The 16,061-nt window shown below is 42.9% G+C and overlaps 1 protein-coding gene across 2 annotated transcripts in view; it reads left to right on the top strand.

Moving 5' to 3' along the window:
- GABRB3 (gamma-aminobutyric acid type A receptor subunit beta3) overlaps positions 1-16,061 on the top strand; it is a 98,032-nt gene that overhangs the window by 70,758 nt on the left and 11,213 nt on the right. Inside the window, exons 1-2 of one of the 2 annotated variants that reach the window (XM_088667682.1) lie at positions 2,838-2,959; positions 7,029-7,249. In XM_088667682.1, coding sequence (XP_088523808.1) covers positions 7,044-7,249 — 206 coding nt within the window. In that variant the 5' untranslated portion in view covers positions 2,838-2,959; positions 7,029-7,043. Of the gene's footprint in view, positions 1-2,837; positions 2,960-7,028; positions 7,250-16,061 lie in introns of those variants that run through there. The other variant, XM_035116193.3, reaches the window with a different exon arrangement.

Here is a 16,061-nt window from a genome sequence, read left to right as displayed (position 1 = left end):
ACAGAGAGGTGATTTAGCAATCTATCTCTCCTAAGACTCCAGGTACAGCCCAGCTCCCAGACTTCACAGCAGGGAATTGAGGTTGACCAGGCTGGCCAGTTGTCCTATGTGTGGTGTGAAAAGCACCCCTGCTTGTGGGAAATTTGTTGCAATGATTCATTCAGTGCAGTGGTGGTATGTAGAGGTGGAGATGGTACCACTTGGCTCCTATGGGGGGCACTCTGCAACCTGAAACTCTTCACATAGGATTGGAGCAGGATTATTACTATTATTATTAATATTTATTAACCACTCTTTGCCATGAGGTCCCAAGGTGCTCTCTTCGACTGCCAATGTCCAAACTTCTGAGGGCGGTGAAACAGCCGAGAGGACCTTCTTTGATAATCTTAACACCCAGCAGGGTCTTGTAGGGGAGGAGACAGTTTCTTTGGGGTCTAAGTTATTTAGAACTTCAAACACTAATGTGAGGACCTTGAATTGCCCTGGAGATGAACTGGCAACCAATGCAGCTGTTTTAAAACAGAGGTTATGTGAATCTAAAAGGACCGCTAAGCTAGTGATGTGGCCACTGCAGTTTGGAACAGTTGAAGTTTCCAAGTCGACTGCGAGGGGGGCCCCTTTTGACAATTTTGATACAGGATTCTTTCCCTGAAACTGCAGCATACAAAGATTGGCTGAGAAATGTCTGTCTTCTTTTGAAGTCTATTTGGATGGCAATGAAAAGCTTGAAAAAAACATGGTTTGAGTTTACTTCAAAGATGAGATGACAGCTTCAAGGAATATTCCTCCACCCCCCACCCCCCCGCTGTCACCCCCTCTCGCTAAAGCAAAGCGAGGCCCTCATCTGGCCACTGCTACTTCAGGTTCAGTCACAACTGTCTTTGAACATTTTGTTCCTTTCTTTAAAGTGGTTACAATGATTCTAAATAATCTATCCCCTTGAGTGTGTTAGCTTAAAAACTTTGTGCTGCATAAAGCAATTTCAGTGCTTTGCTGAGCCTGAGGTTATTTGTCTTTTGAATGGTAGTTTTCTTGGGTATTTAGCTTTCTGGTCCTTTAAAAAAAAAAAAGAGCTGTCGTCAACAGTCTCAACCTGTTAGTTGTGTCTTTCTCCTCATGTTTCCAACCTGGAATGACTGGATCCTGAAAAATGCCACCTATCACATCTCAACTCCTTTAGGTTGCATTGCGATACAGAGTCTTTAAATGCAATATTCGATTACCTTTGGGATATCTTTGTGTATCTGTTTTATGTGGGAATCTTGCTTGCGCAAAGCTTCCTGCAGCAAACATGTAAATGATAAATGACAGAGGTGCATCTTTAAATGCTCTTTGATTAGTTGAGAGTAGACCATTCTACTCTTCATTGGCTATCCCTTGCTTGCCACCAGTACAATATCGTGCCCCCTTTTGCTACACACTTTGGTGTGCAGGAGAAAGAAAGAGGAAAGGAAATGGACATATTCCTTCAGTCACTGAGTTTGCGGTCATGTGCACAATTATCTGGAGGTAAGCTCCATCAACCATAGTGGATCTTTCATCTGAGTAAACATGTATACAAATGCATTGTGAATCTTTTGAGATTCATTTGGACCATTTTAATCAGGAAGGGAATGTTGGTGTCCTATCGCTATATTCATAGAGGTAGTGGCTAGGGTGCTGGACTTAGGCTAGGACTGCAATCTTGCATCACCAGGGAGTAAGCCCCATTGAACTCATTGGGACTGACTGCTGAGTAGACGTGTAAAGCATTGTGCTGCGAGAATGAAGAGACTTCTTTTTTTCATTTCTTGTTTATTTAAAAATATTTATGCTGCTTCCACAGGCAAGGGCCATCCAAAACAACTTACAACAACAAAAGCTGCAATTCCGGGGTGGGGGAGTGGAGAGAGAATCTGAACTGCATAAGACCTAAGAAATTTCCCCATAGGAATCAATGGAAATCTCTTCCTTGTTATGTGAAAGCAAAGGATTTCCTGAGTACACAATGACTTCAGATTGTGAGATCTGTGTGCATTGTCTTCTGTGTGATATCTTCTGAGCTCCAGGTGTATGACCTTATTTCCTAAGTTGAAGGCCACCGACATTGCCTGGCATCAACTAAGGAAGGGCAGTCTATGTATTTCTTCCATAAATAAATCCATTACTCAGGAATTTTCACATCAATTTACAATTTTGTAAATTGTATAAAGAAACTGTACCTTTAAAATAATAGAAACTGTATAATAAGTAAATAAATTTCTTAAATTCCTTACTTATAAGCCTACCTTAAGAACATTCCTTTGAACATGGATTGTTTTTATGTATTTGTTTCCAATAGCTTTTCACAAAACATTTTACACAGCAATAAATAAACATAAAGAACAACTTATTTAGAATGCCTGATGAAATTGAAAGGATTATTTTTAATTATTCAGTCATTAGAACTGTGCTGGAAGCCCCAATAAGCCAAATTATTGATTAGAAATAGTAGGCGTTAAAAATAATAATGGCCAATTTACATTTTCTCACTAAAGCAATATTCCAGAATGCAATTTATAACTGCAGGAATAGCTCCTTCAGTGGACAAGATTTTATATCATTTGGGCAACAGGAGACTGTGGCACAACAAAAACAATCTCGTGGTATTGCTCTGTCCCTTCTCGTTCCATGCCTGAAAGCCTAGTACTTTGTGGTTAGTTTTTCTTCCCATGCCAAAATGAAGATATTGTGCCTTTTGTTGCTATGCCAACCAACCTTCTGTTGTGTGCAGTATCTCCAACACTGGTTGATATGGCAACATTTCCCATTACACTTATACTCACCAAAGAGGTTGTTGGTATACTTATTCGCACCAAAAGACATGCACTTTGGGAGGCAGCTTTCGTTGTGCTGGAGACCTGCAAAAATATTGGCATGCCACTTGCACTTCATTTGGAGCCAACACAGTTTCCAACACTAGCTAAAAATATGCTCTGAGGTAGGTAAAACAAGTCAAAATTACTTGTCCTGCTCCTTTACTCAAAGAAGCACAACAGAGATAAGTAACTGATTTGGCACTGACCTGTTACCATTCATAAGAAGCCCTTAACTGTTATTAACTTTCTATTCTTAAAGGACCTGCACACATACACACACACAAACAGAGAGAGAGAGAGAGAGAGAGAGAGAGAGAGAGAGAGAGAGAGAGAGAGAGAGAGAGAGAGAGAGAGAGAGAGCCTCCTGCCCACTATATAGGTAGCAAGGCAATAATCTGGGAGACTTTGATGGTCATGTCTTGCAACACTGAGACTTTCAAAGTCTCGGGATAAAAAAAGCTGATGGGAACGTTTCCTCTTTAAAAAGGTGTATTCAGTTCAAGAAAGTTGAAAGGAAATATCCTTGTTCCAAAGAGAACAAACCTTGTTTCCACTCATGTTTATGTATAAGATATCCTGTTACATAGGAATAAATGCACAGGCACCTTCAGAATAGAAACACGAACCAAACTTTATTTAATAGACTTAACACTGGAACTCCCTGTTCTCTCCCCCCAAAAAGCAGAATATTGGGGGCATCTGTTCTTCCTCATCTAAATAAATGTCATTTTATTCCAAATTGGAAATACCTTTATTAAGTTAATAGGAGTTTCTTTCCAGTTTTTACAATGCTGATTGTAAAATTATTGAGATTGTAGATTTTTTTCCCTATAATAGGAGAGCCATGTTTTCCCTACCACACGGGTGTCAGAGTCAAGGTCCGGGGGCCTAATCCGGCCCGCCAGACCTCGTGATGTGGCCCGCTGCCCGCCCAGGGCCGGAACGTTCACTTAGGCACGCCTGTGGTGGCTTTCTTTCCCCTGAGCTTACGGCGCGCTTTTGTTTTCTTTCTGAGGCTGCCGGGCTCGGGGCTGGGGAGGAGGGGAGAGGGGCGGGCTAGGCTAGCAAGGTGGCGCGTTATTGGCTGGCTGAAATGACGCTGACGCCCCTCCCTCCTAACTGGCCCGCCCCTCGCCTCCCTGCTCCTAGAAGGCGGAGCATGGTGCTGCGCCTCTCAGCTGTTTTTTTTTTTGCTTCTAGGGGGGGGCAGCTGCGGGAGGGAGGAGGAGAGGTTTGACAGGGAGCAGGGAAGGCACGTGGGCTGCCCTTCCTCCTCCCATGCCACCGCCAGCGTGCCACTGAAGCTGCCCCCCTAGAAGCAAAAAACAGCTGAGAGGTGCAGCAGCCGGAGGAGGAGCAGGAGAAGGTGGACAAGGTCGGGGCCTCTGCAGCGGTGGCGGCAGCTCCGCGTCCGTCCGTCCGGGCTCCCGGCCGGCCTCCTCGCCTTGCTCCTGGCCAAGACGCACCCCTCCCTCCCTCGCCGCCTCCTTGTCCCTCCTTCCTCCCCTTCCTCCGCAGGCTCCTCCTCGCGCCCTGCGCGCGGGCATCTTGGCGGCAGCTGCAGACGCCGCTCCTGCTGCGCTTGCAATTGCAAGCAGAGAGGGCTGCTAGCAATGCCTCTGCTTTATTTCTCCACTGCCCCCTCCCTTCCAGGAGCCCGGGTCAGGATCCAAGCGCCACCCAAGACTTTTCTCCCTCTTTGCTGCTTTCGGGTGAGCACGGAGGATGGCTCCACCTCCTTCCCTCCAAAGCAGCTCCGCTCTGGGAAAAGCGAGCCTGCCCCTCCTCCCCTGCTCCGTGAAGCATCTCTGCCGCTTGCAAAAGCCTGCTTTTACAAGCTGCGGGGGGAGGGGGAGAAGTTTGACAGGGAGCAGGGAAGGCACGGGGGCTGCCATCATGAAGAGGAGGGGAGCAGCCCTTAACGATGCTGCTCTTCTTCCTCCCAAGCCACTGCCAGCGTGCTCCGCTTTTGCGGTGGGGGGGGGAGGAACGAGCAGCCCACCCGCGTTAGCAGCCGCGGCGACAGGAAGAAAGTTGCTTCCCTCAGCTGCTCTTTGTTGAACGGGTTGAGGGGCAGAGAGGGCTGCTCCAACCCCAACATACACACAGAGAGCCCTTAAGCTTCTCTTCAACACCTCTTTACTTGCCCCCACACAAATACACACCCTCTGGCTTGCTTCAACACACACACACACACACACACACACACACACACACACACACAGCACTTGAGTTTGTTCAACACCCCCACACCTTTATTTGATTCAACACCCCCCTACAAACGCACACACACACACCTTGATATGGAAGATGGAGCAAGTTTGTTTTATCCTGCTCTGGAGGGCAGGACTCAAATGAATGGTTTCAAGTTAAAAGAAAGGAGATTCCAAACTAAACATCAGGAATAACCTTCTGGTTGAAAGAGCTGTTTGTCAGTGGAGTGGTCTCCCTTGGGAGGTGGTGGACTCTCCTTGGAGGTTTCTAAGCAGAGGTTGCATGACCATCTGTCATGGATGCTTTTGTTGGGATTCCTGCATTGCAGGGGGTTGGATTGGATGACCCTCAGGGTCCCTCCCAACTCTACAAATCTATGATAAAGTGTTAGTCAGCAGCTGCCGCCGATCCTGCTGCTGAACTGCGTTCAGAGGAGGGGAAAAGAAAAAAGGAGAGTGCTTCTGGGCATGCAGGTCACCTTAAAAGACCACCACATTAGTGCCACGTGGCGGAGCGGGCACTAAGAAGCTTGTACAGATACAACCGGCCCTTTGAGGGTGACCAAACTGTTGATGCGGCCCCCGATGAATTTGAGTTTGACACCCCTGCCCTACCAGCTGTGTTATATCATTTTATTATGCTGCGATAAGTGATAAAACAAATATTTTATGGTTTGCATTATGTGTGAAAAACAGTGTGGCAAAGTTTGGAGAGGTAAGCACAAGTGTCTCAGTAATTTTTGTATTTAACTATTTGTTCACTGATTTGTATGGTTTTGAAGGCTACTAGTTTATGAAGTCAGCATGAAAGCAGCTTCATCTTCAGTTACTGAGCAGAAAACTCTTCTCTCCTCTTTCTCCAGTAAACAGCTTTCCCAAAAATGGGAATTTGATGGAACTTTTGGGAGAGTACAAGATAGCTGTGGCGTGCCTTTCCTGCTATTTATTCTTTTCCCCAGTGACACAGAGTTCTTTTAGACTGCTTCTAGTTTAATCAAATTACTAATATTGCACTATAATATGGTTTTGGTGCTACACATATACCTGTGGGTTTTAGTAATCTAGTTTTTAGTTCCAAATTACTTATTAGAGGCCAATAAAAATACTTTGCAATTTTATTACTACTACAAACAAACTTTAATTAAGCTATAACTGGTAGAGAATGCATTTGTTCCTATCCTCTACATCAGAAATTGCAGAAAACACCAGGGGGTATATTGTCCTTCTGACGATGCACTAATAGAAATGGTTCATGAGCACTAAGAGCGGAATATAACTGCTGTTTCTCTGAACAGTAGTGACAATCATTCTCCACCAAAGATAGTTTTTCATCTTGCAGTATTGTATCGTATTCCCCTGAGAAATTCACGTCTGATTTGGGATTCTGAAAAATTCAGATGGATGCCCAATTCTACTGTAGGTTCTTTCCCATGCTTCCTTCCATGCAAGTAATTCCAAAAGTGTTCCCATAGAGGCAAATGTTACACCACACAAGGCAGCAGCTCTCCCAATTTTTTTTAGTAATTTATCAGTGCACATTTGAGGAAGAAAACAAAAAGTTGAATCTTTCCCTACATTTTTTTTAAAACAACAACAACACCCAGTGACATTTTAATTACACAGAATTGCACGGTGATCAGTGGCGGAGCTTCATGCTCTGGCACTGGGGGGTGGAGAGCAGGCGGGGGCGGGGCTGGCACACGTCCCGGGGGCGTGGCGTGACGCCCACAGGGGTGTGGCGCCCAGCATGGGCGGGGGGCAGCCACAATGGCACCCCACGGGGATCGCGCTGCACTCGCCCCACACTCCTCTTCCTCTGCCAGTGACAGTGATATGCAACAGAACTCAAATGTTGAACACGAGCTACGCTTAGAATGAAGTGTATCAGACAAAGAAAATGTACAAAATTGATTTCAGAAATGTGTTATATATATATATATAGGAACATGACTTACTTTTCTTCTCTTCTCTCCACCAGGACTACACACTAACTATGTATTTTCAACAATACTGGAGAGATAAAAGACTAGCCTATGCTGGGATTCCTCTCAACCTTACGCTTGATAACCGAGTAGCAGATCAACTATGGGTGCCTGATACTTACTTCCTAAATGACAAGAAATCATTCGTGCACGGTGTTACTGTTAAGAATCGAATGATTCGCCTTCATCCAGATGGTACGGTGTTGTATGGCCTCAGGTATGTAGCAGCGTGAATCAGATTTTTCCAGTATTGGTTTTGTGCCATTGACGTCTGTTCCCTAGGTTATCATAGACCCTCTGCAACATATTGTGCGTCCTCTAGCGTTTCTCTAAAAGATTCCCCCAGCGAATAAATGATGTTAATACACTGGTACCTTGGTACTCGAACAGCTTGGCTCCTGAACAAATCGGCTCCGAACACGGCTTCCAATTGAGTGCAGGAAGCTCCTGCAGCCAATCAGAAGCTGCACCTTGGTTTTTGAATGGTTTCAGGAGTCGAATGGACTCCCGGAACAAATTAAGTTCAAGAACCAAGGTACCAATGTATTTCCTAATTTTGCCAGGTTTTCTTTGCTTCAAAGTTTAAGCTACCAACTCATATCCAAGTATCTATCAAACATTCATTTAAAAGCATGTGGTCTGTTGAGACTTTCACTCCGAGGTTTAGTCATGTGTGACACTTAAACTTCTCATCCTTCCTGCTCTTTTATCTCCCACCTCCCAACATAGCATACATTCCCTCCTATGGCAGTTCCCTCAGACAAACATGCCTTCCTGGTACCTTAATGCCATTGTGTTAGTGGGACAAGGAAAAGTGTGTAATGTATTTAACGTGGAATATCTAAAGCACTGATAATGAATCACAAGGTAAAACGAAACTCCTATTGAAGTCACCGTGTGGGAGGCTGCTAGCTAGGGCTGCTATCTCACGAATCAGTTCAGTCGTATAGAGAGTCTCCATATTAGTGCCAGCAGGGAAGCTTTCAACTGATCACACTGATTCATACGATAAGCAGCATTGCCCAGGAAAGTACATGCCTGTGGCTTGTGAGTATGGTGGAAATAACTCAAACTGGGCACCAGTGTTGGGTGAAATCAGGGCACAAGTTTATTGACTAAGCAGCATGTCAGAATCTGTCCTTATTCACCTCCCAAGTCAGATCAGAGTTGTTTGTACTAAATGTTCATTGATTCAGTTCACATCAAATGCTTCATTTTCAAAACATTTTTACACTCCACACTCTCCCCAAAACCCCTGGACTTGACATATTGAAGGGTTTCCTCTGTAAACTTCACCCACTTTGGACAAAGAGGATGGAAATTACACAGGGAAACACAGAGCTTCATTTTGTGTACAGAGTGGCACAGAATTCAAAACACAGGTCCAAGTAGATAGAGCGACTCAGAAACAGATTGGGATTTGTTTTTAAAGTCACAGATACTGATACAAGGGGGTGGGTGGGCATGCACACCTTTATTTGAGATTATGAGTCCTAACAGCTTCCCAGCCTTGAAGCAATACAATCCACCACTTCCCTAATATTGAAAGAGGAAGCTGCACAATTCCTGAGCTTTCCAAAAGCATCAAGCCTGAGAAACTACCCAGTCTCAGAAATAAGAAGCTGTGTTGCTTGCTATGGTCTTGTTTGTGAAAAGAGCAAGATATATGAAAAACACATTCAATTTTAGCGAAAGCAGGATTCGTTATGTTTTCATTCCTGCTCATTTCCCAGAAAAATATGAGCGAACCAGAGCCTCTCTACTACTGCCTCAGTAGCCAGTGCTATAATACCACGGTGTTGCATGCCACCCCAATATCCAAGCGTTGCAAGATTCAGGGGTTCCATGTTCTTACCCAGGGTTTGTGTTTCCTTTTGGCAACAAGGCACAGCAGAAACTGTGGTGCCTTTAAGAGCTTATGCTGCAGGGGTTCACAGCATCATAGCTGCCAAGTTATCCCTTTTTTAAAGGGATTTTCCCTTATGCTGAATAGGCTTCCTCGCAAGAAAGGGGAAAACTTGGCAGCTATGCAGCATGAACACCCCAAAATGGGTCTTGTTTCTCTCATAACCACAGCCTTAAATTCAAACAGAAATCAAATATTGCTCTGATTCTCTCTCCAGTTTGCTGCTTTACTTCTAGGTCACATCACTGCTCCCCAGAATCTCTACTCTCAATTCTGGCTTTATCCATTTGCCATCTTGTACCAAACCCCTTAATCTCCCTTAACACCCTAAATTCCCCTTAATGGCTCATCACCCAGGTTTATCACCTCACCAGGAGCGTAGCCTGGTGTTTCCAAGAATCTGAAGCCTGGATTAAATTCTAACATTTGCTGGATCCATGGAGAAGAGGGGTCTGGCACCCAGTTTAACAATGTCATACTCATAACAATAGCAACATTTTGTATATAGACGACCAAAGTTCAACAGCTGCAGTAAATAATGACTCAATGTTAAGTTGCTCATACCATGCCAACCTTTAATTCAGTTCAACAAATGAACACAAACTCTGAAGATAAATTGCTGAAAGCAGCAAATCTCTTAAAGAAAGCAAATGCTTACATTATCTCTTCAGATTGTAAGAGTTAGTTTCATTCTATCCGCAATTTAGTCTTGGAATTTTATTAAACGTGTCAAGTAGATGTAAATTACAAAGACTTCTGTGGAAATTAAATCAGCTCAAGGGTATTTACTTCAAACTATTTCCAAGCAGTAGTTTGTTGTATATGTCTAATTATATAACTAATAATATTAATCTAAATGATATGAAACTGTGGCGTGTTGTACAGAGTTTAAAATAATAATAATAAAAACCTTACTAACAGCAGCTTTGAGTGTTACTGCTATCTGCAAATTCAGCCACTACAGGACTTGTATGCATGTTGTTCTTCAAACATGGCAAGACTTGCTACCTGAGTGTGGAAATTCCACTCATTGTGCTGGTGTAAGACAGTTGTGGCACTTCACAGCTTGCTGCTGGTTCCAGACTGATTCAGAGCCTCCCAGCTGCCGATGGGAGACATCCCCCTCAGCCATGGGGAAATCAAATTTTACCCGCTCACAATGTCAGCCCAATTGTGGGCAGGCTTGAGGAGGCATCAGCAGGGGGAGCGGGCAGAGCCAGGTGGAAACTTGGTGTTGTTTCTGCTTGTCCGCTTCTTTAGGATTTAAAGGGGCCTGCCTCCTCGCCCAGCAGTGCTGTCTGCATTGTGAAATAACAATGCATTCAGATGCCTGCACTTCTTTAGCAATTTCTGAAGACAGTCCCAACAATTGCAATTAATGGGTAGTGCCTACTTCTATATGCATGCAGGGCAAGAGATAAGGTAATCCAAATATAATGCAATTTGGCAAACAGCATTATTGGAAAAAACTGACACAAAAATTCTAAGTGGCAAGAGGTCAAAAGAAACGCAACTATTTCTACACAGTCTGGTGTGGCTTTCACAGAATAACAGAACAGTGTCCATAGTTTATGGCACAGTCTGGTGTGCATGAAGTATGTATTTTAATTTTTCCCTTCCCTTCTTCTGATAAATTCCAGTTGTTATTGATACAAATTACCTTTAACTTATAGTCACCAGTCTAAACAATACATGTTACCATCCATCATTTTGTCGCTGTAATAACTAATTATTTTGGTATATACACTCCAACACAACTTTGTTAATATACTCATAAATGTTTACCTAAGTTTTTGTCATTGTTTTATTTTTATGTAATTGTTGCATGCCATACACTCTGATGTAAACAAAGATATCTCTCAATGCAGCCATGTTAAGCAGTTTAAAGATGAAAACAAATAAAAACTACATTACCGGGGGGCGGGGGGGGGGGAGATGAAATAATCCAAGCTCCGCTGATGTCAACTGTAACACTTCCACTGATGGGATGGTTTGGTCAGAATTCACCCAGGTTAAGTGATTTGCATATCGACAGCACGGTTAGCCTTATGCCGGGCTATAGAGGGTTTGGCTCAAGTCTTCCGCCACTCAGTTCTGCTAAGTGAGCTGCCCGCCCACTGCCAAGACACAAATGTCTTCCCCCTTCCACCCACCTGATGTGCAGGTGAAACCCATTGGCAGGGCCCCCACCAATGGAGTCGAGTGGAAAGCTCCAAAGCAGAGAGGCTGAATTCACTTGGGACCTGCTGGATCCTGAGTGGGTTCCACAGTCATGTTTGGCTGGTATTGAGCCTAGTCCAGGCCTGATCACTGCACCAGCCTCAAGCTGGCCCAAGGATTACTCTCCCCTGCAGCTTCTGCCACTGCTATGAATAGCAGGGCTGCAGATATAGCAGTGTCTCTGTGGTGTCACAGATGCAGAGTGGGGTTGAATTGTGGCCTTGGATTTTTAAACTTTTAGGTAAGTTTTTTTTAAAAATTGTATAGTAATGTATAATCCATATCCTGTTCACTCTCCAGAACCCATTATTTCCAATATTTTCAGGTGAAGACTAAGGGCTGAGCTATGATTACTTGCATTAGATTATTGAGCCTGTGAAGGAGAGAAGGGTTGGATTCTGGTTGAAGACCTGTAGTTTGGCTATGGGTCTGCTTTTCTTTCCAAATGATTAGTTTCTGAAGCCGACTCTTTAGATATACAGCAGTACCTCACTTTAAGAATGGTCCAATTTAAGAACGATTTGGTTTACAAACGCCACAAAACCAGATATAGTGGGAAATAGTGTCTTGGTTTGAGAACTTTAACTCATTCTAAGAACGGAATCCGAATGATGGAAGGGCACCGGCGGGAGGCCTCATTAGGGAAAGCACGCCTCAGTTTTAGAACAGTTTTGGTTTAAGAACAGACTTCTGGAACGGATTAAGTTTGTAAACCGAGGTACCACTGTACTGCACATTTTATGTTCATACAGAAAGAGCTCAGAAAGACAAATTCAGACATAATTGTAGGAGCCACACACATATTTAAAAGTGTGGGGTGTAGATAACAAAAATAACTTTCTGTAGATAACAAAAAATGACTTTCTGAAAACTATCATTGTCTATATATCCTTTTCTTTCCTACCTTCCCCTTCACCCCATTTTAAGGTAGTTGCCATGGTCATGAGCATTGTGCATTATATGTCAAGCCACAGAACACTTAGATTTCCCAAAGTAGAGTCAGCTTGCACATTTTCAAAGAGAAAGGTCACAGTGGCTTAAGAAATGGACAAAATGTGAGATAAACACAAACTGACTGCTAAATGTATTTACTTGTTTATTTATAACATTTATGAAGAGATAAGTATCAAAACCAGGTGGCGCTGTGGGTTAAACCACAGAGCCTAGGGCTTCTGATCAGAAGGTCGGCAGTTCGAATCCCTGCAACGGGGTGAGCTCCCGTTGCTCGGTTCCTGCTCCTGCCAACCTAGCAATTCGAAAGCACCTCAAAGTGCAAGTAGATAAATAGGTAACAGCGAGAAGGTAAATGGCGTTTCCATGTGCTGCTCGCCAGAAGCAGCTTTGTCATGCTGGCCACATGACCTGGAAGCTGTACGCTGGCTCCCTCGTCCAATAATGCGAGATGAGGGCCACAACCCCAGAGTCGGTCATGACTGGACCTAATGGTCAGGGGTCCCTTTACCTTTAAGTATCAAAACCAACCCAATATTCCCAAATGCATTTAGGCAGGCAATGTCTACAACATTTGAAAACAATAATTAGCCACTGTATGTTAAGGTGTCTGCTTTAGTTATATTGCAATAAAGAATTGGGCTTGTATTTGTAGTCTGATATTGCTACATAGTTATGCATTGAAGAAAGAAGAATAACTGTTCCTTCCTTTCCTTGATACATAACTTCCATAAACACTGGCCTAGGTTTTAAGCTGCTTTGGTTGGCTTCCTGTAAAAGATGCTTCCTGTAAACAAGGGGAAAGAACCGTTTAAAGGTCCTTGAATGTGCCGTCAACAAGTGATAGAACATTCCTTTGTGGAGATTTCAGGGAGTAAATCCCATTGAACTTTATTAGAATCAGTTCTGAGTACACAGGAACAGGAATACATTATAAAGTTTACAGTGGTCATATAAGTGTAACTTGGGGCTAAATTTTGTTATACTTACCTATTTTTTTTATTTTAAAAAACAACCTTGAATATGCTGCTTCTTCCAAGTGTGCAAGCTATGCAACATTTTATACAAACAATATAAGGAATACAGGAATATAACTCAAAACCACAGAGAAAAGCATTGTACCATAAGTATTTAAAGTGTGTTTGCCCACATATGACAAACCTAGACAGCATCTTAAAAAGCAGAGACATCACCTTGCTGACAAAGGTGTGTATAGTTAAAGCTATGGTTTTCCCAGTAGCGGTGTATGGAAGTGAGAGCTGGACCATAAAGAAGGCTGATTGCTGAAAATTGATGCTTTTGAATTATGGTGCTGGAGGAGACTCTTGAGAGTCCCATGGACTGCAAGAAGAACAAACCTATCCATTCTGATGGAAATCAGCCCTGAGTGCTCACTGGAAGGACAGATCCTGAAGCTGAGGCTCCAATACTTTGGCCACCTTATGAGAAGAGAAGACTCCCTGGAAAATACCCTGATGTTGGGAAAGATTGAGGGCACAAGGAGAAGGGGACGACAGAGGATGAGATGGTTGGACAGTGTTCTTGAAACTACCAACATGAGTCTGACCAAACTGCGAGAGGCAGTGAAAGACAGGAGTGCCTGGCGTGCTCTGGTCTATGGGGTCACGAAGAGTTGGACACGACTAAACAACAACAACAACAAATATCATTTTAAAAGGCATGCAAATGCACAATAAAGGCTAGGAGCTCCCTTGATTTATTGAAGCAATCATTTTATATTTGTTTGCTTAAAGAACTTGATGCAAGCAGAAAAGCTCAGGTCTTTTATTTGTCCGATGCACTAAACTAGAACTGCTTGCAATACGATTCCATTTCCTTAACAAATAAATAGGATTATATAATTACCAGAATGGTGCATTTTTAAAACAAGCTTGATTGCCCCTTGGCTTAAGGTAGCATGCTTTTCAAAAGGGGGATCATTTGGTGTTACTTGTACATGTTAAGTCACAGCTGCTGCTGTCATACTGGAGAAATACAGTATCCCTGTAGTAAATAGTCTTGAGCACCTTGCCTGGGGAATTAGCTGGGTGCTAGCAGATGTTTGGTAAAAAGGAATTCATCCCTGAAGCCACAGACCAGCTGCAAAGGCACTCTTCAGAAGCTGTTCCAGTCCTTAAGAGTTTTGTTAATATATATTTTTTTTTATCCTGCACTCTGTAATGTGAACCCTTGAGAAATCTTTCGCAGCTTTTTCTCCATCACCCCAATTCATCTTCCATTTGGCCGCACCGGTGCTGATCAGTCTGTTTTCCCTCATTCAATGAAACTGTTTACTTTGAACTTCATTGGGCAAGTTTGCTGACAAACTCCATAGCAAGCTCACATGATCAAGCCACAGAGTAGCAAAATTTCTAAGTCAATGCATAAAGCATTATGTTTAAGCACTTGTTTAAAAACCACACGTTAAGGTTGCAACTGTGCACCCACTTACCTGTGCACCCACAACTGGGGGGGTGCCCCGTTGAATTCAGTGGGATTTGCCTCTGAGTAGGCATGCTAGCTGAACTTCTACATGATTGTTGGTTATAGTCTTCTGTGTCAAATCAGTTTGATCCTCAACCTGCATGTGTTATATCATTTTTAATCAATGTTTTTATTTGTTGTTAGCTGCCCTGAGCCCAGTTTCTGGACTGGGAAGGGTGGGGTATAGATAAAAATTTATGATTATTTTATTATTATTATTAAATAATGCCTTTGGTTCTAAGTAGCACTGTGTCATGATGGAGATAGCATAGAATGTAGCAGTTTTCTAATCCAACCAAGCTTTGCCCTCATTGGACCACCTCTTGCAGCAAGTGTCAGTTTATATCTCAGCCATCTGCATATTATTTTAAAAGCTCAATTAATTATATGCAAAATTATACACAACCCCACCATATATAGTAGGTATAAGAGTCAGACCCCATATGGTACTCTATTCCTGCAGCATCATTTTATAAATATCAACATAGAAGTATTTGTATAGAGTTATATACATTGTTGCATGTATCTGTTTATGTATCTGTTTATTTACTTTAGGAGCATATATATGTGTGTGATATACATGTAAAAGAAAAAAAATCATGTTTTTAGTGGAACTGGTAAAAAAAATAATTTGCTTCACATTGAGATTAAGGAATAAGGAATTAGAAAAGGAAAATGGTTGTAGATAAACTTGAAATAAAGGTTTGCAGAAAATTCCAGGCCTAATACTTTGTTCAAATCTATGTTCCAATTTTTCAAAAGTGTTCTTCCCCTGATAAAGAGGTTTCCATCTTTCTGCCCCACATTTTAGAATTTCAATGGGTGCATCATTTTGAGCTTACCTCTTCGTTTTGAGGGGCAATGTTCCTAAACTAACAAGGATAGTCTTTTGTTAGCATTGTACCTTGTGCTTTGGAAATTACCGTGAATGTTTTGGATATGGCAGAATAAAGAAATATTTAATAAATAAGTAAAAACAGAGTTTCCATGTATGTGTCTGTGCTGCATTTGGCTGTGCAGAAATAGAGGCATTAAGCTGGGGTACAGTACTGGATCCAACTAGTGAGCCGGATCCTTATCTTCTCCACCCCTCATGGTCCAACTGGGACGGGTGGGTGCAACCACCCCTTATCAAACTCCTGAAGTCACAGTGATGTCAGAAGATTGACACTTGTGAAACATTAAAGGGGGTGGGGTGCTCCTCTGCAGAGAAAGTAGTTTGTGTTCATAGTGCATTCTCCAGTTCTTTCAATATGGGTGGCTTTCTGTGGAAAGAAAAGAAAAACACTTTTCAATAGAAGGAAATTGGGTTCAAAGTCCTGGAGGAAGCGCTTCGAATCCTAGCTGCTGCTTCCACCCCTCAACTGTACCAAGGAGTTTCTGAAGGGGAACTCCCTTGTATAACTGATAACTAGGGTTGTCAGACTCAATAGTGGACAGGACTTCTGTGCCTTTAATTGCCCCGCTC

This window comes from Zootoca vivipara, chromosome 4 (genome assembly GCF_965207765.1).
Source record: "Zootoca vivipara chromosome 4, rZooViv2.hap1.1, whole genome shotgun sequence".
In the NCBI taxonomy this organism is placed as follows: Eukaryota; Metazoa; Chordata; class Lepidosauria; order Squamata; family Lacertidae; genus Zootoca; species Zootoca vivipara.
This window is presented reverse-complemented; position numbering and strand designations above follow the sequence as displayed.